The sequence below is a fragment of the Coturnix japonica genome, chromosome 2, assembly GCF_054131305.1.
Source record: "Coturnix japonica strain WE chromosome 2, WE-NBRP24, whole genome shotgun sequence".
Taxonomy (NCBI): Eukaryota; Metazoa; Chordata; class Aves; order Galliformes; family Phasianidae; genus Coturnix; species Coturnix japonica.
The window spans coordinates 117,972,777-117,998,258 of record NC_140664.1 but is presented as its reverse complement, the minus strand read 5'-3'; the positions used below and the strand labels follow the sequence as shown (position 1 = coordinate 117,998,258).

At 39.5% G+C, this 25,482-nt stretch overlaps 1 protein-coding gene across 1 annotated transcript in view; it reads left to right on the top strand.

Moving 5' to 3' along the window:
- COL1A2 (collagen type I alpha 2 chain) overlaps window positions 1-25,482 on the top strand; it is a 34,970-nt gene that overhangs the window by 1,030 nt on the left and 8,458 nt on the right. Inside the window, exons 2-39 of the mRNA XM_015853543.2 lie at window positions 1,017-1,027; window positions 1,636-1,653; window positions 2,297-2,332; window positions 3,863-3,946; window positions 5,276-5,332; window positions 7,356-7,400; window positions 7,501-7,554; window positions 7,849-7,902; window positions 8,011-8,064; window positions 8,552-8,605; window positions 8,811-8,864; window positions 10,441-10,485; window positions 10,720-10,773; window positions 10,882-10,926; window positions 13,160-13,213; window positions 14,419-14,517; window positions 14,606-14,650; window positions 14,779-14,877; window positions 15,402-15,455; window positions 15,553-15,660; window positions 16,533-16,586; window positions 16,695-16,793; window positions 17,595-17,648; window positions 17,997-18,095; window positions 18,205-18,258; window positions 18,975-19,028; window positions 19,118-19,171; window positions 19,271-19,324; window positions 20,137-20,181; window positions 21,241-21,339; window positions 21,993-22,100; window positions 22,713-22,766; window positions 23,315-23,368; window positions 23,879-23,932; window positions 24,038-24,091; window positions 24,200-24,307; window positions 25,260-25,313; window positions 25,407-25,460. Coding sequence (XP_015709029.2) covers window positions 1,017-1,027; window positions 1,636-1,653; window positions 2,297-2,332; window positions 3,863-3,946; window positions 5,276-5,332; window positions 7,356-7,400; window positions 7,501-7,554; window positions 7,849-7,902; window positions 8,011-8,064; window positions 8,552-8,605; window positions 8,811-8,864; window positions 10,441-10,485; window positions 10,720-10,773; window positions 10,882-10,926; window positions 13,160-13,213; window positions 14,419-14,517; window positions 14,606-14,650; window positions 14,779-14,877; window positions 15,402-15,455; window positions 15,553-15,660; window positions 16,533-16,586; window positions 16,695-16,793; window positions 17,595-17,648; window positions 17,997-18,095; window positions 18,205-18,258; window positions 18,975-19,028; window positions 19,118-19,171; window positions 19,271-19,324; window positions 20,137-20,181; window positions 21,241-21,339; window positions 21,993-22,100; window positions 22,713-22,766; window positions 23,315-23,368; window positions 23,879-23,932; window positions 24,038-24,091; window positions 24,200-24,307; window positions 25,260-25,313; window positions 25,407-25,460 — 2,330 coding nt within the window. The remainder of the gene's footprint in view (window positions 1-1,016; window positions 1,028-1,635; window positions 1,654-2,296; window positions 2,333-3,862; window positions 3,947-5,275; window positions 5,333-7,355; window positions 7,401-7,500; window positions 7,555-7,848; window positions 7,903-8,010; window positions 8,065-8,551; window positions 8,606-8,810; window positions 8,865-10,440; window positions 10,486-10,719; window positions 10,774-10,881; window positions 10,927-13,159; window positions 13,214-14,418; window positions 14,518-14,605; window positions 14,651-14,778; window positions 14,878-15,401; window positions 15,456-15,552; window positions 15,661-16,532; window positions 16,587-16,694; window positions 16,794-17,594; window positions 17,649-17,996; window positions 18,096-18,204; window positions 18,259-18,974; window positions 19,029-19,117; window positions 19,172-19,270; window positions 19,325-20,136; window positions 20,182-21,240; window positions 21,340-21,992; window positions 22,101-22,712; window positions 22,767-23,314; window positions 23,369-23,878; window positions 23,933-24,037; window positions 24,092-24,199; window positions 24,308-25,259; window positions 25,314-25,406; window positions 25,461-25,482) is intronic.

The window sequence follows — 25,482 nt, the reverse complement described above, 5'->3', positions numbered from 1 at the left end:
CAGCAGGATGAGGGCCGCCCCCGGCCCCTCTCCTCCCTCTGGTGACGGGCGCCGGTCGGAGCGCCGGAGCCCTTTGGGAGCCCTTTGGTCCCCCCCTGTGCCACCATCATCTGAAAGCAGCCCCTTTTTACGTTTTACGTTGAGTTGCTTTAGGCAGTCTGTAATCTGCCGTAGTTCTGCTTAGTATCATTCTGAGCTTCGGTATCGCCTTTGTTTTCTGCATTAACCATTGAAATTTACTGTACTAATACATTGCTCAAGTGACACTTTGTGTGGGGGAGGAATCCCAGAAACCAGTGAGCAACGTGTCAGGTTACTGGCACTGAAATGTGGTGTGAAGCATTTCTAAGCTTCAGCCAAAACAGACCATTTGCTGCTTGAAATGTGGAAAACAGACAGTGGAAATCATTTCCTCCAGCTATAATTAGCAAAAGCCTTCCTCATAGTAAATAGCGTACAAAGAAAGTTGCCTTCCATTTGGTGGGTGACAGCTTCAGATAGTTCTCTGCTCTACTCAAAGGCGTTTTACAGGAAATGGTGGAAATAGACATTCTTAAACATTCTTCATGAGAGTGAGGGGGGCCGCTTATATTAAAAGTTAAAGTTACCCCTTCCAATTGATATCTTCTTGTTATCTCTGGGTTGATTCAGCTGTTGCATGCATGCATGAAAATATATATGTGGTTGTTTTGGTTTTTTTTTTTGGGGGGGGGGGTGGGGAGTGGGTGGTTGCTTGAGATACGTATTTTTAAGCACATTTAAAGGAGGATTATTGAAAATATGGCTTGAGTTACTTTAATCTCATTTAAAGATCTGTTTTGATTTGGGAAAATATCACAATCATGGCTGTGGGTTCACACAGTTTGAGAGAATGGCATTGAGAGGAAGAGATTCCATTAAGAAAGTTGACAAAAATCATGTTTTTGTTTAAAAACATTGAAATGTAAACCTTATAAAGCAGTGGGATCCATGCTCTAATTATCTCTTTTCTTTTTTTCTTTCCCTTCCTTCTGCAGATGTGAGTGAGGTCAGTATGATTATTTTTTAATCTAATATCTAACATTCAACTTCCGTTAAGAAGCTGGACTACCTTGTTGGGGCAGTATTGCGTAGTAACCCTAGTTCCCAAGGTGGCCCTGGGAAGATACCAGTCCTGAAGGGACTGCCTGGAAATGAATGTACCCACCCCAATTTCTGCAGTGGGCTGGCCTTTTTGAGGGACTGCCTTCATAGGTGTAAAGACCATGAGGAGAAATAACAGAGCAGTGGTGTTCGAACATCATACCTGGCAGTTTGGGGTGGAGAAGGCCAGTCTTCCAGGCTAAATTTCACTGCACGGAAGGATTATGAGAGAACTCAGGTGTGATTTCCATTTATGTTATATTTGTAGGCTATAGTAAGTATAAAATAGCCATCCTTCAACAGAAGATTCTAACGTAGGTACATGTATCTTTACTATATAATGAACTCTTAACCTTGCTAGTAATTTAAAAAGCATAGGGCATACTTAAATATAGGGTACTGACAGAAATTGTAGGGTTGGGAGGAGATGAATTTAAGTTTGTATATTCTATTTTATTTTAAAAAGGGATAATTTATACCTTTAATTCTAATTCTCTGCCTTATCTCTTCCAGGCATCTGCAGGGCGGAAGGTAAGCAGCTTCATTTTTCTTGTGTGGAGATGTAGATAACATCAAATGTTCCTGAGCAGAGTGATACTTTGTGGGACGCTGGATGACTAAATTGACTAAAGTCATTATTTCCCAGTGCTCAATGAGATGAGTAAGAAGTAAAAAGCAGGGAACAATGGGCACAATAACTTAGCAAAATGGTAAATGCAAGTTTTGGATTTAAGCTGCTTTATTTAAGAGCAGAACTAAGCAAACGAAGAACCCAACTGCATCAAGAAAGGATTCTTGTTCAACGGGAGTTCCTTTGGAAGGGTTTCATGAACCGAGCAGTACAGCAGTATCCACACAGATCCAAAAGACTGAGTTGACAACCAATTTATTTTGAAAAGTCTCTGTTGTTAGATAGCAGACAGTTATTCAGTAGAGAATAAAACAAACAGTGCCAGTGCTTCTGTGCAACGATGCTTTAACTGATACAGTGATGATTTGTTTCTAGTAGCATATTGAAGTCAAAGATATACTGTGGAAAATAAGTGTAGGATCTGTCTGTTCAGTCTTCTTTCTCTGTTTTCATGTACACCGATGATTCTTCGTGTATCTCTTTCCTTGTATGGTCCTGGAAAATTTCCATGGTAACTGATTAAGTTCTATTTTCTTCCAACAGGGCCCTAGAGGAGACAAAGGGCCACAGGGAGAAAGGGTAAGGAAGTAGACTGACATTCATTTATTTGTGATCTTTGAACAGTTGTTGGTAGATCAGTAGGAATAAGTTAAGTTGAGCTATTCATGAGTTTAATGTACTTGTAGAAGCTTGCAAGAACGATTTCATTAAAAAGAAATCAAATTATCTAGGTATCATTGCTAATCCTGGCAATACCTCACCAACTTTACTATGGTTATTGTACCTGATCAGATGTGATTCATTTCTGAGAGCAGCCTAGCAGTTCAAGTGGTGCTTTGAAACACTTTTTTTCCAACTGCACATGGTAGAGATAGTGCATGAAAGTGCAGAAGAGAAAGTTGTCACGTACAGATGCAGTCTTTGAACAGGATAGTATAAAGAGTAGCTCTTTGCGTAAAACCCAAGTAGCTAAAGATCATTCTTTGAGGAACATTCAATACCTGTATCCCAAAGGTAGCTTGGAGAAGCTCTCCTGTTGATAGCTATTAATGGATGCAGGTATTATACTGTTAACAGTTTCTGTAGATGTAGCCATAGATGAAAGTGTTTGGATACCCTGATTGTGATGTCCGTTCATATTGCCGATACCTGCTTTTCTAATTTGCTTCTGCATCAGTGCTACTTGTTGTGAAGTTGGGTTCTGAAATTCATGTCCATATCTGAGTAATGTGCAGTCATGTACTTTTTGGTATCATCTTCTGAAAATGAAAATGCCTGTTACTGATAGGATGCTATTTAAAGTTTCTTAGGTCTTAGCATGCTGACAAACACAGTAACAAGTACTGGGTAGAATGTATCTATATGGTCAGCTGGATATTTGCTTTGGACTACCACTGATTAAATCTGTTTAATGCGATGAGATGCATACTTTGTTCTGAAGACAGTAAGCCTAATTCTGCTCCTTTTGAAATCTGACATTTTAGATATGGATTTTTATCTAGATCAAGTCATCTTAAATACTGTGATAGTGAATCGTGACTGGCTTTGTGTGCTGAGGGTAATACAGTGTAAAGGGAAATATGCTGGACCAAATACATGTCATTTCAAGTTGTAGGAGTGGTTATGGCAGAGTGGTATTATCAGAAGCAGTGTTCTGTTCTGACTGGATTTGCAGTCTTAGCAGCAAATAATCCGAACTGGCATTTGACTTGTTCTGGATCTTTTTAGGGCTGACCTGCCAACACTCAGTTTGTCAGGGAATTTTTTTAGCTCTCGCTACCAGTGTCTGACAGGCTTTGTGGGTCCACGTGGGTAACCTGGTCTTCATGGGTCCAGGCTTTCGTTGCCTCTCAGTCTGGAGGTTAGTAGCACAGATCCAATATTACCCATATAAATCTGCAAAAATGGTACTACTGTGTATATCTGAAATGAGGAGTGGCAAGGCAGTATAAACTCAGGCTGTGCTTATTTTCTGACGTTAGTCATACATTGAGATTGTGCATATAGCAGTGCTATAGTATGTGCTGTAGGTCCCTGATTGTCTTACCACTGCTGAGGCTTCATGAACTACTTATAATGTTCACTTTACAATCCTTGTTTTCTCTCTAGGGTCCACCAGGTCCACCAGGCAGGGATGGTGAAGATGGTCCAGCAGGTCCTCCAGGGCCCCCTGGTCCTCCAGGTCTTGGCGGAGTAAGACATCCAAACTTTTTATTACTGAAACTGATAATCTTTGCTTTGTGACAACTAAAGACTAAATACATATTTAGTGGGGAACACTGACATTGAACTGGAGACTAAAGGAAGCAATCTTGTGTGATTGGCATTAGGTTAGTGGTCTGAGTTCCAGTGGGATTCTCCTTAGGATCCGTATCTTCCTCAGCAACTTCTAAATTCTATATTCGACAGAGTCTTATGCATAGGAGCAAATCAACCTTGTTCATCAGCATTAGATTTGTGCCACCATAATGTGTTATGAGTTATGAGTCATCTCAGTGAAGCATGTGCTGCTAAATTGGATGGGCTGTTGTGTTTAAGTGAAAACAACTGTACTGGAATAACCTGGAGAAAAATACCCTTAATACTAAAAGTCCATACTTAGAAGTCAGCACCTGTCTTCCTTTAGAATATTTTGTCTCTATCTGTATTAATACTGAAGAACATGAAGTGGACAGATATACTTATGTCTTCTGCCAAGGTGTCCATCATGTATGCTCTGAAGAGTGCTGTCTTTAACTCTTTGCTTGACATTGGGCAGAGAGCGTGAAGACAGTGGTTCTTTTTGAGTGTTATAAATCCTCCTGCATGGAAGAATACACTCACCATCAGTGTGAATAGCTAAAAGTTATTTTTGTATTAGCTGACCCCAACTGTTTTTATTAGTTTTTCTTGTTTTGTTTTATTAGCATATTAAAATAAGCAAGAAAAGGTTTTAAATCATGTTGCATGACTTTTTTCAATTTTAGTGAAGAAGGCTAGATGTGTATTTGTCTATAAGGCTTTCACTGATTAAAAGATTAAAGAAAAATCCAGTGCAGTGTTTCTAAGCCTGCATGGTCTACAGATCTCGTTGAAGCTGATGGGCCCACTTCATCTAACAGTCTGTCAGAGTGGGCTATAAACTTTACTTAAATAATGTGGGAAAAAAATACGCATAACTTTTGTCATTGGAAATTACACAGAATTATTTATGAGATTCAAGGATATTTTCAATTTTTAATGGGCATTGAGCCTATGTACTTTGTTTTCAGCTCAATCTATTTCAGGGCCTGTGTGTCACTACTTGGTAGATAGTTGAGGCCAGTATATGAAAGGGCCTTCCTACTGAAATCAAGTCTTCCTAGAAACAGTATAGAAACAGTAGTTTTTATGTAATAGGGTCATGTTTACTGAGGTTGAAGTATGTTGCTTCAATATATTGTCTAGCAAATGAGATAGTGGATACGTGTCAAATGTGGGTTATCAGTGCTTTCTAACGTAAGAATTGTAGTAACTTTTATTTCAAATTTTTGTCATCTACAGAACTTTGCTGCTCAATATGATCCATCTAAAGCGGCTGACTTTGGCCCTGGACCTATGGCAAGTATATGTTTTAACACTTGGTAACTTCCATAAACACATGTTTAAGTCTATTCCAGTTGTGCTAACTCCAAGCGCCTGGATAGGGAGCTAGGAGATATGGTTTATGGGTTTTCTGTAGGTATGGTAAAGGGAGGACGGTTGGACTAGCTGATCTTATAGGTCCTTTCCAACCTTGTGATTCTATGATTTTGATCATGTATGTAGAGTCAGGTTGTAAACTTATCCCTAGATAGAGCACAACATGAAGTGCATGATAACAGCCTTAGGCCTGTGTCCTCAACTTGAATATGGCACTACTTGGTCTCATCTCACTTTTATGAATCAGTGGATATCATAATCTGATGTCAGATAGCACATCTACTGTGATTCAGTGTACCTGTGCTGTGACAGAAGAAGGCTGTTTTAGGAATTAGGTTAATTGTAGAGATACTGACTACAGGAGACATTTATCTAGAAAGTAACTCAATATCTCATATCCATTCGGTGACCATTTTTTCTCCCAGAGGCAGGGAGACAGAGACGAGGAGGTTTAGGTTGGATATTAGGAGGAAGATTTTCCACACAGAGGGTGGTGACGCACTAGAACATGTTGCCCAAGGAGGTTGTGGATGCCCCATCCCTGGAGGCATTCAAGGCCAGGCTGGATGTGGCTCTGGGCAGCCTGGTCTGGTGGTTGGTGACCCTGCACATAGCTGGGGGGTTGAAAATGGATGATCTGATTGAGCTTCTTTTCAACCCAGACCATTCTATGGTTCTATGATGATTCTATGATTCTGAGCAATTGAAAGTTAGCACTTGCTATCTAGAATCTATGAGTCTATGGTTCTATGACTTGCTACTGCAAGGATATTCTGAGGAGGAATCTTTGCCAATCACTGTATATGATGTTGACATCTAAAAAGTCTACTTCCTCCTTACACAAATTTCTAACCCTTGTTGATGTTAACAAGCATTTTTCAGTGCATGTAGATAGCAAAGCTACAAGATAAGTTCACCTATCTCAATAACATAGAGAGAGCCTGATGGGTGGGTGAATAGCATGATAAAAGCTGCCCAGGATTGTTCTGAGTCAAGTATTTACTACTGTTCCCCAAAATATTATAATTAATTGTTGAAAATATGTTGACATTCATTTAGATAATAACTATGGGAATGTAAGATAATTTTTAATCAAGCTTGGCCTTTGATGTCTGACAGTAAAATAGATGACTACTTATTTGGGGTGTAACAACTCTAAGCTCTAATTTTTTACTCAGTGAGGGTTCACCAACAGAAAAAGTAGTAAATTCTACCTCCTATGAGGATTTTTTCAAGTGACAGGAAAGTGTGAGAGACTGGGAAAGCAGAAAAGAAAGGAAACCAATTATGGAATGTAGCTTGTGAAGGGATTCAATGGGCTTATGCAGTATAAATGATTCAAATTGCTCAGAAACAAATCTGAATTAGCTTCTTGACTAGAATTAGTATATGTTAATATACATAGCATTTTACTGCATTCACTTTCCAAAAGGTCTGAGCCTCCCAGTTTCTAGTAACACTGTCATTTATGCACATTTCTTTTCCATTTTTTTTCCCCTCTATACCTTTTTAATTATCCTTTTTTTCAGTATATTTTCTTGAAAGTTATGACAGGCCCCAAAATACAGCCTTTCATAATAGGTCATTGTGACCTTTAAGATCTGGAAGCTCATTCCTAAGGAGGCAGTGTGTGAAAGCACTTGTTGATGAGCTACAATAGATTAAGATGCCTGATCACAGGGTTCTCAGCCATAATGGCACATTCTTAATCATCTCACGGGTTTCACTGGCCATCAAATCTATTTGTTTTTGGGCTGCCTTTGCAAATTCATGCAACTCTCTTAACTTCCTCAAATTTGATTTGAACATTGCACACTGAAAATTACCATTTTAACCAGAACTTTAGGAATGTCAGGAGCAGGTATTGTAGATGAGTTTATGTAGTCATGTTTGATTGTGTGTTGTTTTGGTTTTTTTTAAATTATTTATCTGTTTTCCCTAGGGTTTAATGGGACCTAGAGGCCCACCTGGAGCATCTGGACCTCCTGTAAGTACAGTCAATATTAATCAGTAGAAGGATTTTTTCATACCCATTGAATCACAAAATAGCTTGTTCAAACACTAACAAAATCTCCCTTCTTGTCTAGGGTCCTCCCGGATTTCAAGGTGTTCCTGGTGAGCCTGGTGAACCTGGTCAAACAGTAAGTACAGATTTCACATGTAGACACTATTAGCGTTAGAAATAAAATGCAAAGATAAGCTTGTAATGCTTGGGCCTGCTACTCCCATCCATTTGCTTGCTCTTGGATGTTTGAATTGGATAGTCCTGTTACAGAAACGGAGATGAACATTCATATTCACTTCTTCAGATCTGAAACTCACAAAGTGTCTAAAGACCTTGAGTTGGTTCAGTCTCCTGCTATGCCTATACTAAAGTCAGAAACCAGGGAAGAAACTCACCTTGCTTGACATAATACTCAGTCTGTTTTTAACAGGGTCCCCAAGGTCCTCGTGGTCCCCCTGGTCCTCCAGGAAAGGCTGGTGAAGATGTAAGTCATTAAAGTTTTCATCTCTTTTAGGTCTGTAATTCAATGCTATGTGTTATTCTTATATGAAATGAACTTTCCCTCTTAGTGCATTTTTACTACATTTTTTAGGGTCACCCTGGCAAACCTGGAAGACCTGGTGAGAGGGGTGTTGCTGGTCCTCAGGTAAGTAGTGATCTACTGTCTATTACATGAAATAGTACTCCTATCAATTAAATCCATAATGGTATTTCTTAATTGCTCTCAATGAACAATCCATTAATATTCTTTACACGGATTAATCTCAGTGTTTCTATTTAATTTCTTACCTTCAAGGACACTGTATATAGTTATGCTTTTGTTTTGTTCCCTGACCCCTCTAACCTCTGCCCTCTTTACTAGTAACAGAGGTAAAATAGTATACTAACGTAGCTGCGATGTCACAGGCTAATTAATGAAATTTCTGGGATTCAGAACTGGGAAATCAAGTTGATTATTGTTAGACCTGGAACAAGTCTGATCCTGGGAGGTTTGGGATTGGACTGTGTTCATCACTTGAGTGACTGGGACCCCAATCTGTTCACTAATGTTGATGAAAGACTTATGTTTTTTCTTTATTTTTTTAACTGTATATAATATGAAAGACAATCATTCATGCTCTGTATGTTTTTAGGGTGCTCGTGGTTTCCCTGGAACTCCTGGTCTGCCTGGCTTTAAGGGAATTAGGGTGAGTATATGCGAACTTCTTCCTTGAATAGTTAACCAACAGCACTTCAAGGTACTGAAACACCCTGAAAATTTAAAGTATATATTCTAAATGCATTAATATATTTGAAATTTTGGATATTATGTGTCAGAAGAGAATGCATACTTTGTGTGTAGCACTTAGTGAGGAAGTACAAACTTAACATTTTGTTTTCTACTCAATATAGGGACACAATGGTCTGGATGGTCAAAAGGGACAACCTGGTACTCCTGGCACCAAGGTAAAAATGAAATCTGAAAGCACAGGATGCATTTGTAGCTCTTTCTAAGGAAATATGTATGAAATCTTCTCCAATTGATCTTCAATGTCGTCACTGAATACTGCCCAGCTGCAGTAATCTGGAAGTCAGCAGATCCATGTAAGACAAATAGATGCGACTCAAGATGAGAAATCATATTAGGGCCTCTTTCTTGAGTCCTCAGTCAAGTAATAACTGTTAATGGGTTAGAGCAGCTGAACTGGGTTCCTAATAATTGACTTTCTCTGCCTTTCTATGGAATGTAGTTGGAGTTTAGGGGTTTTCTCTGAAGCACATTAAAATGAGAATGTCTAGGAAACTCTACTGTGTGAGACATGCTTCAGTGTAAGGCTTTCTGCTGGAACTTTGGACAAATGCAGTGCTCTTCTGAATTAAGGCTACTTATCTCCAGACTTCTTCCTTTTTGTCTTCCTCAGCTTAGTGCATATTAGAACACTGTGCTTAAGAAAGCTTTTCTTAAACATGGTCCAGAAACAATTAGCAAGCTCTTTCTCTCAATTTCTTAATCACTCCCACTCCAGTACCTACTTATATTAGTCTTAAAAATCACTACCGCTTTTTGGGGTTGTAGTAAATTTTAATGCTAGTGATTCATTCACAGTAGGTCTGCATTCAAAAACTTCTAATGTAACAATGTAAGGGTCAAATTCTAACCCTCATTATTGCTTTTTTATGAGAGCGTAGCACTACTTGGTTATAGTTATGAACTGTACCATGGTGTTTTCCAATATCACTGCAACTTGTTAAGCTCCAGAAGTCCGGTAGTAAAGATACCAAGCACTCCGTCCAATCTTTGGAGGCTAGAAGCAAATGAAGTAAATAATTAAGTGAAAGAGCAGTTATTAGGAATGCTAATTTGACTGAAAACACAAGTATGATGTGATTTAATTGTGATTAAGGCAAAAAAACTTCTACAGTTTGCAGCATTTAAGGCTTGGTGCATTCAAATATGCTCAGGATACCGATGCTCTGGAACTAACTTTGTCACTATAAGCCAGTCTAGATAAACTGTGAGTTTACTGAGAACTGCTAATATTAAGGGAGAAAAGTCATGTTTTAGTGGTTGTCACTCAGATCAATATTATAGGTCATAAGAATTTTACTCAGATATTTCTGTCTTATTTTTAGTCATTTGACAGCACAGATCAGCGAATTTTGTCACCTTAACCTAAGGCAAAAGCTAAAAAAATGTTGCAGTTTGATCAGAACTGGTAGTTGACAGTTCTCTTGCCCTATCTCTTTGGTGTGTGCTACAGTGCAAATATAACAGAATGAAGAAAAGGAGTAAAGACAGCTGAGACTGGCAAGTGAACCAATTTGCTCCAAGCCTTCTTTTTTAGGAGGGTTTCGGCTGGCTTTGCTCCTGTATATAATGGGACAGTCACAGCCTCTGCACCATTAGGAGCCCATTTGCTGTTATTCTATGTAGTGGAGCGAGTGCTACAGCAGACTGAATATCTCCTCTTAACTGTCTTCATTCTGTCAGTCCAAGGAATCCTTTGAGTAACTTAAGCATGTGAATTTTTTTCTTTCATAGGGAGAACCTGGTGCCCCTGGTGAAAATGGTACCCCAGGACAACCTGTAAGTATTTAGTGCTGCTGTGGAAAATCTGATAGGTATGGATCAGCCAGCATTTGGCCAATTATTTTCATCAGTGACAGTCCAGCTGGCTAGATGATCTAGTGTAATAATATATGAATATTTGGAACAGAATTGCTTGGATACAATTTACTTCACATAGAGACTTAGCAAGTGAAAAAAATCTGTATATCTTTGCTCAGTAGTCAGATCTAAATGGGTTAATTTTTCTTTCAGGGTGCTCGCGGTCTCCCTGGTGAAAGAGGAAGAGTAGGTGCCCCTGGACCAGCTGTAAGTGGCTTCCCATCTGTCTATTGGTACTAATGATCAGCCACTTACTGTGGCTTTCTCTGATCCTTGACTCTTTCCTGTCTTACTCACTATGCTCTCTGCTTACAGGGTGCTCGTGGGAGTGATGGCAGCGCTGGCCCCACTGGACCTGCAGTAAGTTCCAGTCTTGATCTTTAACAGCTTACCTCCATTAGGCCTTATGCCCATCTTTCCATTGATAGCGGACTTTTCAGGCCTCAAAGAAGTTGATTGTGTGGGTATTTTAAACACAGGTTTTTGTTGCTTAATAGATTGCCACAAAAAGCATTAAAAACTGTAAGTCCTTTGCAGTGCTGTGATCCTTGGGACTTAACACATCTGTATCTATGGGACAAAATATTATCTGATTTACACTGATGAATTCATAGTAAAAAAGCTGGTGAACAAAATCCTTATTTGCACCAGTCTAACAGAATCTTTCTCATCCCAAAATCAAAGATTATACCTTTTAGCAGGTAGATTTTATGCTTATGTTGGAAATGACTAGTATCAGACATATCCAAAAAGTATTATATTCACTCTACGACACAAGTTTGCACCTGCAGTACAGATTTGCCCTTTTTAAAGGATGGTGTTGCCATAGCACACCACTGACTTTACTAAATCTCATTTATTTCAGTGGCACAAAAGTGTGTACAAACGTATAGTTTCAAACCTGTCAAAATGAATAAATAAACAAATAAACTCAGAAATAGACCAGAATAGCTTTTCCTTCCTGCCTTCAAATGTACATTGGTGATGTAGCCATACGTGATTCTGTCAACGTTACCAAAAGTTGATTCTAATGCTCCTCATCGCAGCAATGATCTGCCATCCTTCAGCAGAATAGAACTGTTAGCAGAGGTATGAATTTCACTTCAGTCCTCCCACGCAAGGCATTTTAAAATGTATGTGACTGAGCATTTAAAATGAAGTCACATAGATACCTTAGCCCAGATCTGATGTTATAGTATGTAGAAGAATCAAACTGCTTTAGTTATGTTGAAAGTATATGAAGTACCCTAGGGAAAATATTCTGATGCTGCTGGCTACACAGGTATTACCCTGACTGGACAGCAACAGAAACTTGCATTGGGTTTTGGTGTCCATACCAGTAAAGTTATTTTGCACATGCTTAGGTTATGTTGCAAGCATTCTGTAAAGCATTTTTTTTTTCTTTTTAAGCAAGAACAAAAATATTGTAATTCTCCTTTTCCCCATGGAATTTGAAATGAAAAAAAAGAGTCACCACAATGAAAATTCTGAACATTTATATTTTCGCGGGTATTTTACAGAGCATTTAATCTTTATCCTTGCTTCTGCAAAACCAGAGAGAGCATCACGTGCCCAGTTATTGAATGCCAGAAGCCAATTCCTCTTTACTTTGTAGGCTGACCTATTTTATTCCCTTGGATCTACTTACAATAGGTATTAGTTCACAAAAGCAGGTATCAATCCCCAGTAGCTATGAATGAGTTTTGTTTCATTAGAAATCAAAGAAAAACTATCCCTTTGCATTACTATGCATTAAAGACTAACAGGCTCTGATCCATTAACACATCTCTTTTGGTGTCTGAGTACTGGAGTCTAGGAAGCTTGTCCACTCATAATCATAAATCAATGCAATCACTACATACAGTAGATTCAGTAGAAGGCTTTGGCAAGCTGAAAAGCTGTTGTCTTTGCCATAAAAGAAGTTTAAACACATACTGACTGCCTCAAACTGTTTTTCCTGGGTATGAATCAAGATTTCTAATTCATTCATATTTTATAAGTAGCTTCTATCTTCATTAGCCATTAAGCTTGATCTATTTTCTGGGATCCTTGGACATTCTTAATTACTTCAGTATAAGTTGGATCAAGTGCTGGCTTGTAAAGAGATGCAGAGATCTTCCCAGTTCTCTTATGTGAAGAAAGAAAAACACTACAATGGGCTCTTGTGATAGATCAGAACAATTACTGGTGTGAAAGTGCACACAGTCATCCCTATACTGTAAATGTGTTAGAAATGGCCACTCTAAGACCTGCAGTTGCAGGGTGCAACACTCCCTCTCGTTTGTCTTGGGACAGTACAGCAAGGCGTCTTATCTTGCAGATACCTGTCTCTGCCTATCCTCTGTTTATTCTTCCTCAGGTGTTTGGCTTCATTGCTTAATTTATGTTTTTTCATATACACTGTGTTTTTCCTCATTGACGTTAGTAATGAGCCAAACCTGTCAGGAGTTGCAAATGGCAAATAATATTTCAGTGTGCAGAAATGTCTAAGGAAATGTGCTTTTTTTTTTTTTTTTTTGTAATTTGTTTATTTCAGCAAAATTCTTGTCATCACTGAAAGCCTTCACTCAAATGCTTCCCTTTCTTTTCATAGGGTCCCATTGGTGCTGCTGGTCCTCCAGGCTTCCCAGGTGCTCCTGGTGCTAAGGTATGAATACCTGCTTCTGCAGCTACATTTGACAGTGAATACAAAATGTGGTGACTAGTTTTGGTAGGCAGCAAAAATCACCTGAAGTGGCAGTACCATCTTATCAGCTGCAGGTCAGAATGAGGAAGAATTCCTACAGTATTTGGAGGGGTTTGTATGTGAATGTTGATAATAGTTACTCCACAGCTGATACACACACATGTTGAAGAGTTCACATGTTATTTAAAACCATATTATATAACTGGAAGAAACAACCTGCTTTTGGATTCAGGGCATGATCTATTCCAGAAGTGACTGTATTGTCTTGTATTTTGAATATAGACCTTCATCTGTCACACATATAGAAAAGATCAGGATGCCAGCATAGCCAACAAGTCATGTCTGCAAGCTGTATCTATCATTGAGTCAGGAGGAAGCTGATTCCAATGATTGATTCTAGACAGGTGTAACCTAATTTTTCACCACATCCTACATGTTGTGGTTGTAAACACCTTTGAAAGGTGATGTAGATAATGACAAATAAACAAAGTAGCAGTTTACATCACTTGACATAAGTAGAAGAGGGTAAAGAAGCTTTAGTTGTGTATCAGGCTCCTTCCAACCTGAGTTCTTGAAGCTGATGGAGTAATTAAATATGATGGTGAAACTACATTTAAACTTTCCAGCTTTTGGGCAATGCCATTTTCTTCTTGTGCATTATTCAGTTTTATAATAGATTTGGTGAGTGCAAGTTTCTGAGATTGGTATCAAGAATCTTTTTCCCCATCATTTATACCACTGTGAGCACTAGACTGCAGTTCTCTGACCAGGCACACTTTGCATCCATGCAAACAACACCTTATGTACAAGATAGCTGTCAGTGAGGTCTCCTACACATTGAGACATCTCATGCCACTGCAAGAGACTCATAGCTGTAGAGAAGACTGGAATCTTAACTCTAATTTTGTAGGTTCACTTTCTGTAACAATGCAGATATGCTGACCATCTGTTGTTCCGTGTTGTCCATCAGCTTTGATGGGATCTACCTATGTTTACCAGCTTCAGTGCCTTTAAATTCCAATAACGGCTCTCAGCCTCTTGTTTCCCTGGACTCTGAAACAGGAACCTATATTGGATTGTCTTACAATGTCAGGCTAATGAAATTACTCTGCAATCGCCCTAATACTCTGGATACTGATACAGAGCTTCATCCTTTTCTCAAACAGGGTGAAATCGGACCTGCTGGTAATGTTGGCCCTACTGGTCCTGCTGGTCCAAGAGGAGAGATTGGACTTCCTGGTTCCAGTGGTCCTGTTGGCCCTCCTGTGAGTATCTTGCCAGTCTTTATCTATAGTCAGATGGAGACATGTGAGACTTTGAATTAACCAGTGTAATTTTCTTCTGCCTCAATAGGGCAACCCTGGTGCTAATGGTCTTCCTGGGGCTAAAGGTGCAGCTGTAAGTATAGCCATGTGCACACTTATTTGCTTTAAGAAAAAACAAACAAAAACCAAACAACACCACATTTCAGTTAATGCATCAGAAAAGATAATGAACTTACAGTAGATTTCCTCTGCGTTAAACAGGGTCTTCCTGGTGTTGCTGGTGCTCCTGGTCTGCCTGGCCCCCGTGGTATTCCTGGTCCTCCTGGCCCTGCTGGTCCAAGTGGTGCTAGGGGACTTGCTGTAAGTGACTGTGTTTACTGCATGTCTTCATTTGAAAACTGGATACAGCATCCATCATTGTAAAATATTTCTTCCATATATGTTTCTACATTTAACGCAGATGTTTCTGTTGCTTCAGTACAATTAAGCATTGTAGCTTGTTTCTGTCTCTCACTGAGACAGAAGTTCACTCTGTGCTCCCTTTGGCTGCAAGAACTGTTAAGCTCTGACCCTCCTGAAGATATCAAGAGACATGACAGGAGTCTTACAATCAGACCAGACCCTCCAGGGGTATCCTTGGTAGAGGAACCAACCCACAGTGTTTCTTAGTTCAATTACTATAATTTCTAAACACCTTCAACATGTTTATTTTCATGCCCGTTAAGCCTAAAGTACAGTTACATTAACTAACAATATCAAAATAGAGTCAGGCATGACACTGGATGATTAGAGATGTTTTTGATTAGTGAAAATGTTGTACAGGTAAAAGAAAGATTTTTAGAATGGTGCTTAATTCTAGGATCTCTTTTTATGTTGGACTCTAGGGTGAACCAGGCCCTGCTGGTGCCAAGGGAGAAAGCGGTAACAAGGGTGAGCCTGTAAGTATGGCAATTTGTGAGTGTTGTTTCAATGAATAGAGTCTCATAGTACCTGTAGCTCAGCTCTGATTTATTCTTTCCCTCTTGGCTGAAATAGGGTGCTGCTGGCCCCCCTGGCCCTCCTGGTCCACATGGTGAGGAAGGCAAGAGAGGCAGCAATGGTGAACCTGGCTCTGCTGGTCCCCCTGGCCCTGCTGGTCTAAGAGTAAGTTTTCTTTTCATGTTCCAGAAGTAAAAGCAAAAAGGGAAGAAGAAATAAAGCTGTATTCACAAAGGGAAATTAATTCATTATAAATGACTGAATTTGTGCTAATGCTACTAGATAAAGGTCATTTTGCTGTTCTGAGCCTTTTGATTTGTTGGGACCAACCCTATTTTTGCTTTGTGTTAATGTCCTTTATTATCTTATCCCTGAATTAATTATAGGTTGCTTTGTGTTATCTGTTGATTAATATTTAGAAAACTAGCATTGATTTTGCTATAAGGCTTCATGATGAGATATAAGTGCTTGAAAGAGAGAGTCGGCTCACATGTAATGTTTAGGAGAGGTTTAAATTCAGTTTCTTCAAGGGTATCTGTAGTACGCTTATCACAGGGTGAGGAAATAACATTGGCTTTCAGGAGGTGTGTAACTTGGTGCAGGTGTAGGAATTCAGTGGAATAGGCTGGGAAAAAAAGGCAATGCTTTCATCAGTTTTTTATGGTAGAAGTAAGAATTCAGTATTGCACCTTGCACAGGTTGTACAGTGTCCAAGAGAAGCTGGTAACATCGTAGAGATGAGAAGCTGAAACACCTGCCAGGCTGTGTGATCCCAGCTGTTGGCCAGACCCACTGTTAGATTATGCTAAACACTAAAAATGCTCTTATAGAGGCAGGTTAGAATTTAGAGAAATAGAAAGGAAATGAGAGGGATTTCTTTCCCTATATGCATTTGCACTGAGCTGTGTGTGCCTAGAGCTGCACTTATGTCATATTTAGCAGACCTACTTGAACAGCTGAAATTTAGCTGGCACCCTCCACCTCACAGGAACAGATTTTTCTTTCCCTTTATAAATTTAACTTGTGTTCACTTTCAGGGTGTACCTGGATCTCGTGGTCTCCCTGGAGCTGATGGCAGAGCTGGTGTCATGGTAAGACTTGTCTCTGAGTCATTATTTCTAAACCATCTTCTTTTACATAGAAATGTGTGATGCTTTTTGCTACCTCTTCCTGATTTTATTTCTTCCTTCTGTTGTTAGGGACCTGCTGGTAACCGTGGTGCTAGTGGTCCTGTTGGTGCTAAGGGTCCTAATGGTGATGCTGGCCGTCCTGGTGAGCCTGGTCTTATGGGTCCAAGAGTAAGTTTGAACTGTGCACAAAGAAAACTACTTACATTTGTAGATAAAATAATTCAGAAAGCCCATTGCAGGAAGTCTATTCAAGCCACAATTAGACTATTTCTTTTAGTCCACTGAAGAAACACCCAGGAGGAAATGATAAAGTACCATCAAAATGTTTATTGAAATCCATTTCTTTAATATGTGGTAGTATCTAACTGCCTTGGTCACAGAGCAGCATCCCCTTGTACTGGATACTCCACTGACTTGTTCTGCTTGTTACTGTTTACAGAATGAGAGTGTTAAGATCACAGTTGAGGTGTATATATATGTGATATATATATGTAATATGAGATGACTGATCTCAACTATTTCAATTTTGTTTTGTTAATGATTTCACTGAAAACAACTATCCACTTCAGTGGTTTTGGATCCACCTGGATTACATACATTCAAGGACTTTTGTCCTTTAAATCTCTCTTCCCTTCCAACCCACCTTCATGAAGTGAGAGAGTTTTCATTGCATTTGTGACCTAATAAGTGTCTGCAAACTTTCTGCTAAAGTCGAGCCTAAATGAGTTTATCTAGGCAAGACAGACATTAACCTCAGTCATTTTCAGCTGCGTGGAAGCACATATCACCTAATCGTTAACTTTGGTTTAGATGAGATGTAAATTTGATAGAACATGGAGTCCTGTTTGTGTCTATTTGTGTGCATGCATGCACATGCATTATTTGTTTAAAAACAAAAACAACCAAGTGTGGATTAAATGTTGGCTGATTTGATTGCTTTATAAAAACATGAAACCTTTCCTTTCTCAGGGTCTCCCAGGTCAACCTGGAAGCCCAGGTCCTGCTGGCAAAGAAGGTCCTGTTGTAAGTACTCTGGTTTTAATTGTTTCCCCAGTGCATACAAAGCATCAGCAAAGATTTAAGAAGTAAAGATCTGAACTCTGAGCTTTAACACAGCTACTTAAAACCAGTGAGACTCCACTACTGAATTACTCAGATCTGTAAAAAGATTTTCCATTCATTTCTGTGGGTTTTAGATGGGGCCTTTGTTCTGGAAGGGGAAGAAGAAATACAGAGCTCTATAAAAAGGAGAAAAAGGGAGGAATGCAGTTGCATGTGATCTACAATCAGTGTTTAAAAGTTAAATGACACTTATTTTCTGTGAATACACTTTTCTCCACCAGTCATTTCATAGATGTTTTCTTTTTCTAGGGTTTCCCTGGAGCAGATGGTAGGGTTGGGCCGATCGGTCCAGCTGGTAATAGAGGTGAACCTGGTAACATTGGATTCCCTGGACCAAAAGGTCCCACTGTAAGTACAGTAGGAAAAGTTTCTATTTCCAGACTAAGTTGTAGGTCCTCAACTTGTAAGTCTTAATTAACTTTTATGTGTTGTTTTTTTTTTCCTCTTTCACCTTCAGGGTGAACCTGGCAAACCTGGTGAAAAAGGCAATGTTGGTCTTGCTGGCCCACGGGTACGTGGATATGTCTTCTTTATCAACCTCTAGAATGAAAAATGTAGATTTTCAAAGCCTTTTGTGTAAGACAGTGTTGTCTTGTGCAAGCACAAAGAGGTGATGAAACAGGAAAGTACTTTGGAATGCATTCACATCGCTTCATGCTAGTGGAGACTGTTACTTGAAGATTAATATTAATGTAAATGAAAATTACTCGTGATAGATATTGATTAGGTAATTAATTATGGGGTGTTATCTTCCTATTAAAAGGAACAAGTAGCAATTCCTTTGCAATTTTTTTGTGGAAAGTGTATAGTTTCTGTCTTACCCTGTAAATTTTCAGTACTTTCCTACAGATAAATGGAAGATTTTGTAAATCTCAACTAAGGAATCAAATAATTGATCTGTTCTGGGGAAAAAAAAAAAAGCCATCTCTTTGCCAGATTTATGTATCTGTAATTCCAAAGGATTTTTTGTAAGGATAAAGGCACTGCAATAAGCTAAAATTACCTATTGCAATTCAGTTTTGTAAGCCTGTATATTACCTTTTGATAGTGAAGCTGTTACAAGCAAATGGGTTAAGTTGAAGAAACGTGGGGTTTCAACTTAAATGTAGCAGTGTGAGTTCAAAACAAGCAGATAGAGACCTTTTGGTTTTGTCACAGAAGTGCCTTAGACAGATACTACTCATAAATAAAAGCTCTGACAACAGCTTTCTTCTTGAATATATTTAGGGTGCTCCTGGTCCTGAGGGAAACAACGGTGCTCAAGGTCCTCCTGGTGTCACTGTAAGTAACAGCCTCCACACAAATCCAATTTGCAGTTTATTTTTCATCATTGTGACTTCTCATTTTCTAATTCATTTTCTTCTATCCAGGGCAACCAAGGCGCAAAGGGTGAAACAGGTCCTGCTGGCCCTCCAGGCTTCCAGGTAAGAAGCTATGTGCTCTGCCCTAATTTACCTATGGTTTACAAAGCATAAAGTTCTTCTGCCCTAATTTTGTTTGCATCCTTGTTTCTTTACTCTTAGGGTCTGCCAGGTCCCTCCGGTCCAGCTGGTGAAGCTGGTAAACCAGGAGAAAGGGTGAGTAGCAGATACAGTACTGCTCAAGCAGAGGCATGTATTGCATAAGCCTTTTGTTAACAATTGTGGTGAAGCAAGAGTCCATTGAATCCATTTGCCATTACAAAGTGATCTGTGTTATATGCAGAGTTTTAATAATCCCTTTTGTTAAGCCCAGCCACAAATGGAGAAGGTCCTTTGGCGCTTGGCGCATACATCCTTTTTAAAAAGTTCCTTTATGAACATTTGAGACCATAAGCAACTATAAAACTTCCCCCATAAAAGACAAGAGAGCACATGAAGAACAGCATATTCCAGATTGCCTCTGAAATGGGCGAGGTTCAGTCTAACCAGCATTTCTCCAGTTGCCTTTGCTCATCTGCTGAAGTTCAGTGGGTTTACAATAGCATACAACAGAGATGACACGGTGATAATTCAGGCACCAAGTTCTGCACAGGTAGCATGTGATAGAGTCTGCAAGTTGAGCATCCTGTGCATCATATCAGCCATTTTAGTTGGTAGTTCATCATTCCATGTCTCAGTGTGAAGCAGTTTACACTGCATGTGTCTGACCAAAGAGCTTGAAATTTAATAGCTAATTTCTCTTCACATGAGAAGTGCATCTCTTAGCCTGTGTGCTTTGAGGTTTTGTGCAGTTATGTGAAAACAATTTATGTATCTAAAAAACCGAGTTTAGTATGAAGATTTTCAATATGCTGCTGAAATTTGATAAATGTTTCTATTTAGTGCTAAGAAACAAAGTTCAGAAGTTCAATGTGAGCTCATGAGTTTGCTCTTGAAATAAACTTTTCAATCCATCTCTTCTCTTCTAGGGTCTCCATGGTGAATTTGGTGTCCCTGGTCCTGCTGGCCCAAGGGTGAGTGATTCATCTGAAATCTAATAGAGACTTGTCTTAATGAAGTATTTGAATTAGTATGAACTATATGCACCTACAAGTTTCTCAAGACAAATGTCTTTTCTCAAGGACAGAATACCATGTATTGCAGCAGACTACCTGGAAGCAGCATTTTTTATGTTCTTTCTGCTTGTCAAGATATATCTGATTATACAGTTCAGAAGTTTACTAACAATGGCAACTACTGCATAAGAAATAAGATATTACCCAAGTAACGATGTCATGATGAGATAGTCTAATAAGTTTATGGTAAACGTATTATTCTCAGTAGGAATTTGGGTAACAAAAAACTGATCTTACAATGATGTGCTGTGGCTTGGTGTATATGAGAATAGGGTAGAGTTATGAGCCTCATCAGTTCAGTTATACCACTGTTCCTGGCCAACTTCTGCCTCCCACGTGGTGGTGTTGTGAACAAGAGGTAGGCTAAATCTAGAGCCTGGAATAGTCATTAGCAGGTACTGCCCTCAGCTTTCTTCACTCCTGAACGGTGAATAAAGGGTTGTAGGGAGCCCACACAGAGCAATAAGTAGTCAGCTCTCACATTTCAGTATATAAAACGCTCAGTTATTTATTTGCTTTCTGAATCTTCTCTTGAGTCAGTTATTTGATCACAGTATAGTTCTTACTCTAACTCCCATACATTCTACAATCTACTGTGAATTTGGGCCCAATTTCTGGCTATTTCCACAGCTCCAGTTAATATCTTCTTTGAAATGTATCCTTATACCTGTTACAATGTTCAGGTCACCTTAGTAGGTTTTAGTTGTCACCTTTATTTCCCGGTGGCATTTGCCACTGTAAAAACAATTATGTGCCATTTTCTGTGGCCCTTCGTTGTCTGACCTCAGGTTGATACAAAAGCTAAAGCCAGTTTTTCCCACCAATTTAATGAGCATAATTCTAATATTAATACTGGTTTGTTCAGCTAAATATGCCTCATAGTGTCACTGCTACCAGTTGGTGCTTTGAAATCTCTAATCTATAGAACAATTAGTCAAATCAGACTGTCTCTCACAGGGTGAGCGTGGTCTTCCTGGTGAAAGTGGTGCTGTTGGTCCTGCTGGCCCTATTGGAAGCCGTGGTCCATCTGGCCCACCAGGCCCTGATGGTAACAAGGTATGTCTTCTCCATCTACTACTGCCTCACTGTTGAATTGCTGATGAGGGCAGTCAGAAACCTTCTTTACTCAGTGTAAGTGGTTGCTGCTAACAGGTGACCTACACGCATCATAGATACTGGGCCCTTTCTTCAAGTAGTAAATCTCTGTAACAGCTAGTCCACATTAATATGGATATTTTGTTGTTGTTTTTTATCACAGTTGAGAATGGGAGGGGAGCTTCAGTTTAGAATAAACTTGTATATACTTCTTGTTAGCTGGGAATACTGTTACTTTGAGATTTTGGCTAAAATTCATACTAGCCTGTGTATACCCACCTGGGGAAAGAAATTCTTTTGTCTAGTAAGCAATATTTTCCCAAAAACATCAGCAGGGTCTTCTGCCAAAATAAGTGTGGGCTCAGTTTTCAAGATCTTCATGTGTAGCCTTTCCATGAAGGTTTAGTTTGGGATATGGGACCACAGAATCAGAGAGAGAGTTCATGTCCAGCATATTCACTAGCTGAAAAATTATAAATGTGCAATAGCTGGAGGCCAAATACTATTACTCAGTATATTTACAAGCCAGCAGAATATGGGCTTATAAGTAATGACGGAATTTTGCTCCATATTGCAATATCGTTCCATATTTCACACTAACCTGTTGCTGCTAGGGTGAACCTGGTAACGCCGGTCCTGCTGGTGCTCCTGGTCCCGCTGGGCCTGGTGGAATCCCAGGAGAGAGAGGTGTTGCAGGTGTTCCAGGAGGCAAGGGTGAGAAGGTAAGGCTGATGGCTGGTACTCTTTGTTGCATATGCACAGGTCTGGGAGATGCTTGAATTTCACTAACTGATAAAAATGCAGGTTACCCAAATACCTGAGAAGGGAGAACAGAGTGCTAGTCTGACTTTTTGACACTAGCACTGGCCTAGATACTATTTTTGTTTTGCAAAATATATGGCTTTTTACATGACCACTCATGATTTCTTTTTTTTCATCAGTTCTTTTCTTGCTTCATATAGAAGACATAACATGAATCCCAGGGAAATTTTAACATTTGCTTCTTTTGTGGCCAAAAGAAAAGGGGTTCTGATGTATTTACGTTCACTTTGGAATAGGCATTAACTTTAGTTATTGGTACCTGGAGGAAACTAAATAGGTGTATATATAATAAAAGAGACAGGATTATAATTCTGTCAAATGGTATCAGTCCTCTTTGCGCATTTTATCTTGGCAAGTAAGTACATACTCAGCAATAAGAATGAAATAAGTCAAAGTCCATTCCCAAACCAGTACCAGCATAAGTATCTCTGTAGTACATGTGCACTCAGTGAACAGCTCAGGGCTTCTTTCTTTGTACATTACCCACGTAATACTCTCTGTATTTATTTTAGGGTGCCCCAGGTCTGAGAGGTGATGCTGGTGCAACAGGAAGAGATGGTGCCCGTGTAAGTATCTTTTGTTTCTACTTGAGCTAATGTTGTTTGACCTGAGAACACAAGTGACTAAAAAAGATATTTATGACTTCCTTTCAGCCTATTCCATTTCCTCTTACAGCTGCTTGCTTTTGGTGTGGGGTCAGTGTGATTGTGTAGCCCCTTATTAGAAGTGCTTAAATTTGAAGAGTGAGAAAGAAGTGATCACCCTTCATGCATTGAAGCAGAGAAATAACATTGGCAGAGATCACTAGTTCATAGACAGTTGTCAGTGTGATGTCTTCTGGAACTTTATGGGTTCAGCTCATAGAGCTAATAGTAAAGGCAGCCTGCAAAGTCACACAACATTAGTTAGACATTTTGGCTGCTTATGCTAGATTTCATACTTTGGGAGGAAAATACATAAACTGGTGTTCTTTAAAGTCTGTGCTGTTAAAGTGTATTAAGGATAACTGAAATAAAGTCACATGACTGTCTCCAGAAGAAAAGAATAAAAAAAAGTTAATCAGTGACTCTTGCTTACATTTTCTTACAAATGATGTCCTTCTCTTAACCTGTAGGGTCTCCCTGGTGCTATTGGTGCTCCTGGTCCTGCTGGTGGTGCTGGTGATCGGGTAAGTTTGCTCTTGAATTGATCAAATGTCTTGTTTGTACAGTTTTCCCACAGTATGAATGTTTCAGAGGAGGACTGTAGTCTAATAGAAAACAATTCCATCTTGTTAAGGAGCACAAGTTTTTAAGTTCTCACATCATGTGAAGCAAGGGTCATTGAGAGTTTTCCATTGCATCCCATACCTTTTCTTAAAAGAGCAGGGAATGGAAGGACATCTGTATGGCACTGGTTTATGCAGAAACAGTTCTGATTCAAGCTTTTGTCTGGAATTCTTTCCAACTAACGCTATGATCCTCTTCAGTCTTGGGAAGAGGTTCTGATATTGTGTCAAACAGCAACACAGTAGCTCCTAATGACTTTATCCTGTCTAAGTATCGTTAGAAATTATTCTTAATGTGGGATGGATAAAAAACAGAGTCATGGGGAGATAGACTGTATGTATCATTACCATAAGATGTGTTTTGACAGGTGTGGCCTTTCCCCATATAATGTCTCCTGCTGTCTGTTTCAGGGTGAAGGAGGTCCTGCTGGTCCCGCTGGTCCTGCTGGTGCCCGTGGTATTCCTGTAAGAAAAAATTCCTTCTATTATTTCATCATGTCAAAGACATGATATTCAGAAAAACCCCCTTTTAAAGCCATTTCCAACCAGACTTCATTGTCTTCTCTTTAGGGTGAACGTGGTGAGCCTGGTCCTGTAGGTCCTAGTGGATTTGCTGGGCCTCCTGTGAGTACTGTTTTCATTTTCTTCTTATTGATTCCACACCATTCCTTTACTTTCTTAGTTTGCTTTTCCAATCACTCCTTGTTCTGCGTGTTTTATTTCTGCCTATAGGGTGCAGCTGGTCAGCCTGGTGCTAAAGGAGAGCGTGGCCCTAAGGGACCAAAGGGTGAAACTGGACCAACAGGTGCTATTGGGCCAATTGGTGCTTCTGGACCACCAGTAAGTGAACTGTATCTTGGTGAAATGAATGGTTCTTAACTGTGCTGGGCAAACACAGTTAATGATAATGTGAAGACCTCAAATTGTGAAAAGATCACTAAAAAAAAAAAAAAAAAAGAAACAAAAATTCAAATTAGGCTGTGAGGCAAGTCAACATTCTGATTTTCAGACATTATATAAACCTTATCAATCTATTTATGTGGGCTGAGATCATGAGTCTGAAATTGAAACAAAGAGAAAAAAATAATTTTCAACTTGTGCTGAAGATCAGCAAAATCAGTCTATCTCGAACCATTGAAGGGGTGTTTGTGGATGAGTTCCTCGGCTGAGGGCCCTGATAACCTTCTTCTTAAAGACAGAATGTGCTATTACAGTCTGACTTTTAAACCCAGTCATGCAACTGTGTATGTGCAAAGTGGTGCACATCCTTGCAAACAAGCTTGTAATGCAGCACAAAGATATACAGTTTCACACACCAGCAGCCCATTACTGGGAATTGGTGGAAATGGTGTAGAAAGAAAGGCCTTGGTACCTGGAATACTCTGAAATATCACAAGATAACATAGGCAGAGGATCTTACCATGTGCTTCTGTAAGACAATACCAGGTATTGGAACTATATGGCTGTAGTAGTCATCCTGTACAAACAGAAGTCTTTCTGTTCTTAGCCTTACTACATCTTTCACATTTTACTTCCAGATTGGCTTAGATGCATGTTACACTGGCAAGGCAGATTCATTTGAGTCATGCATGCCTTTATGCCAAACTTCAATCCTTACCATATTGATTTAAGAAGTCCATGAGAATTTTCTACCCCTAATATCAGTATCTTGGGGCCCAAAAATTCTTCAGTTAAAGTAAATAATAAAACTGTGTTTCTTTTTTGCAGGAGTGAGACTGGTCCCCTTATAACAGATCTTGATTCATCTCTCTCTTTCTCCTTTCACATATAGGGTCCCATTGGTGCTGCTGGTCCTGCTGGCCCTCGTGGTGATGCTGGTCCTCCTGTAAGTCCTCAGGCTTCTACCGTTTGCACTGTTGCTTTCCATGAAGTCATTATTTCCTTTAAACTAAATTTTCCTTTTGTCTTTTGTTTTTAGGGCATGACTGGTTTCCCTGGTGCTGCTGGAAGAGTTGGTCCTCCAGGCCCTGCTGTAAGTAACTGATGGAGAAGTT